Genomic DNA, 782 nt, shown 5'->3' with positions numbered 1-782 from the left:
ACACACACACACACACCATACTTTATTTCTGTTTATTTACTCTGAAGCATGTGATTATTTTGTGTTTAAGGCTGCATATTACATGACAAAACCATCAGTTCTGCAGAGACATCTGTCAGATACATTGAAACTTAATGATGACAAGTCTGAAGCATTTGTAAATGCCTGGATAAGTTCAGCAAAGGGAATTGTGGAACATCTGCGACAGAGGTCTTTGTTTCCAGCACAGGTTGGTGAACTGTCAGAAATAAGTTCTTTTAGTCTGTGACAGCAAACTAGAGCAACAGGTCTCATTAGATTGTATGTTCACCCATTATGGTCTTAGAAACAAGTTGTGAAGTTTAATTGATATATGAATCAGGAAATGGTGGTGATAATCATTTTATATGTCAAATTTCAATTGAGGAAGACAACAGATCCTGCAAAGCCCTGATGCTATTCAGTGTGTTAATTTCAGTGAATTATCCTCATTATAAGTACAATATATTTTACTGTGGATTGCTTACAGCTTGAAGATGTCAGATGGTCTCTCAACCTTCAGACTGCTTCTGATTCGCAGACAAAGCAGGTCATTCCAAAGGCAGTGTTTCAGTTTGGACTGAAAACCAATGAAAAGTCTCGTGAGAACGTGACAGTTGGGTTTACACATGAAGAACTATATGAATTCTATAAACATCTTGAAACAATTCAGAGCCAGCTGGATGGACTGCATTGAATGTTGAGCTATTTGCATTACATTTTGTTTAGGTGGAAAAGTGATTTTGTGGTACAGAACAGGAAAA

General features: G+C 37.0%; 1 protein-coding gene across 1 annotated transcript; it reads left to right on the top strand.

The window, feature by feature from the left end:
- The first annotated feature begins 47 nt into the window (after positions 1-47).
- Positions 48-776, top strand: LOC111875124 (COMM domain-containing protein 10). Its single transcript, XM_023871188.2, has 2 exons — positions 48-229; positions 509-776. The coding sequence occupies exons 1-2, from the start codon at positions 83-85 to the stop codon at positions 713-715; spliced, it is 354 nt and encodes a 117-aa protein (XP_023726956.2). The 5' UTR covers positions 48-82; the 3' UTR covers positions 716-776.
- Positions 777-782: the final 6 nt, after the last annotated feature.

Source organism: Cryptotermes secundus, unplaced genomic scaffold, assembly GCF_002891405.2.
Source record: "Cryptotermes secundus unplaced genomic scaffold, Csec_1.0 C38180689, whole genome shotgun sequence".
In the NCBI taxonomy this organism is placed as follows: Eukaryota; Metazoa; Arthropoda; class Insecta; order Blattodea; family Kalotermitidae; genus Cryptotermes; species Cryptotermes secundus.
This window is presented reverse-complemented; position numbering and strand designations above follow the sequence as displayed.

Excerpts from the sequence above, each read along its gene's own strand:
- LOC111875124 (XM_023871188.2), top strand. The coding sequence starts at position 83 with ATGACAAAACCATCAGTTCTGCAGAGACATCTGTCAGATACATTGAAA. Across the intron at positions 230-508 it reads GGTCTTTGTTTCCAGCACAG|CTTGAAGATGTCAGATGGTC; the intron begins GTTGGTGAACTG and ends GATTGCTTACAG.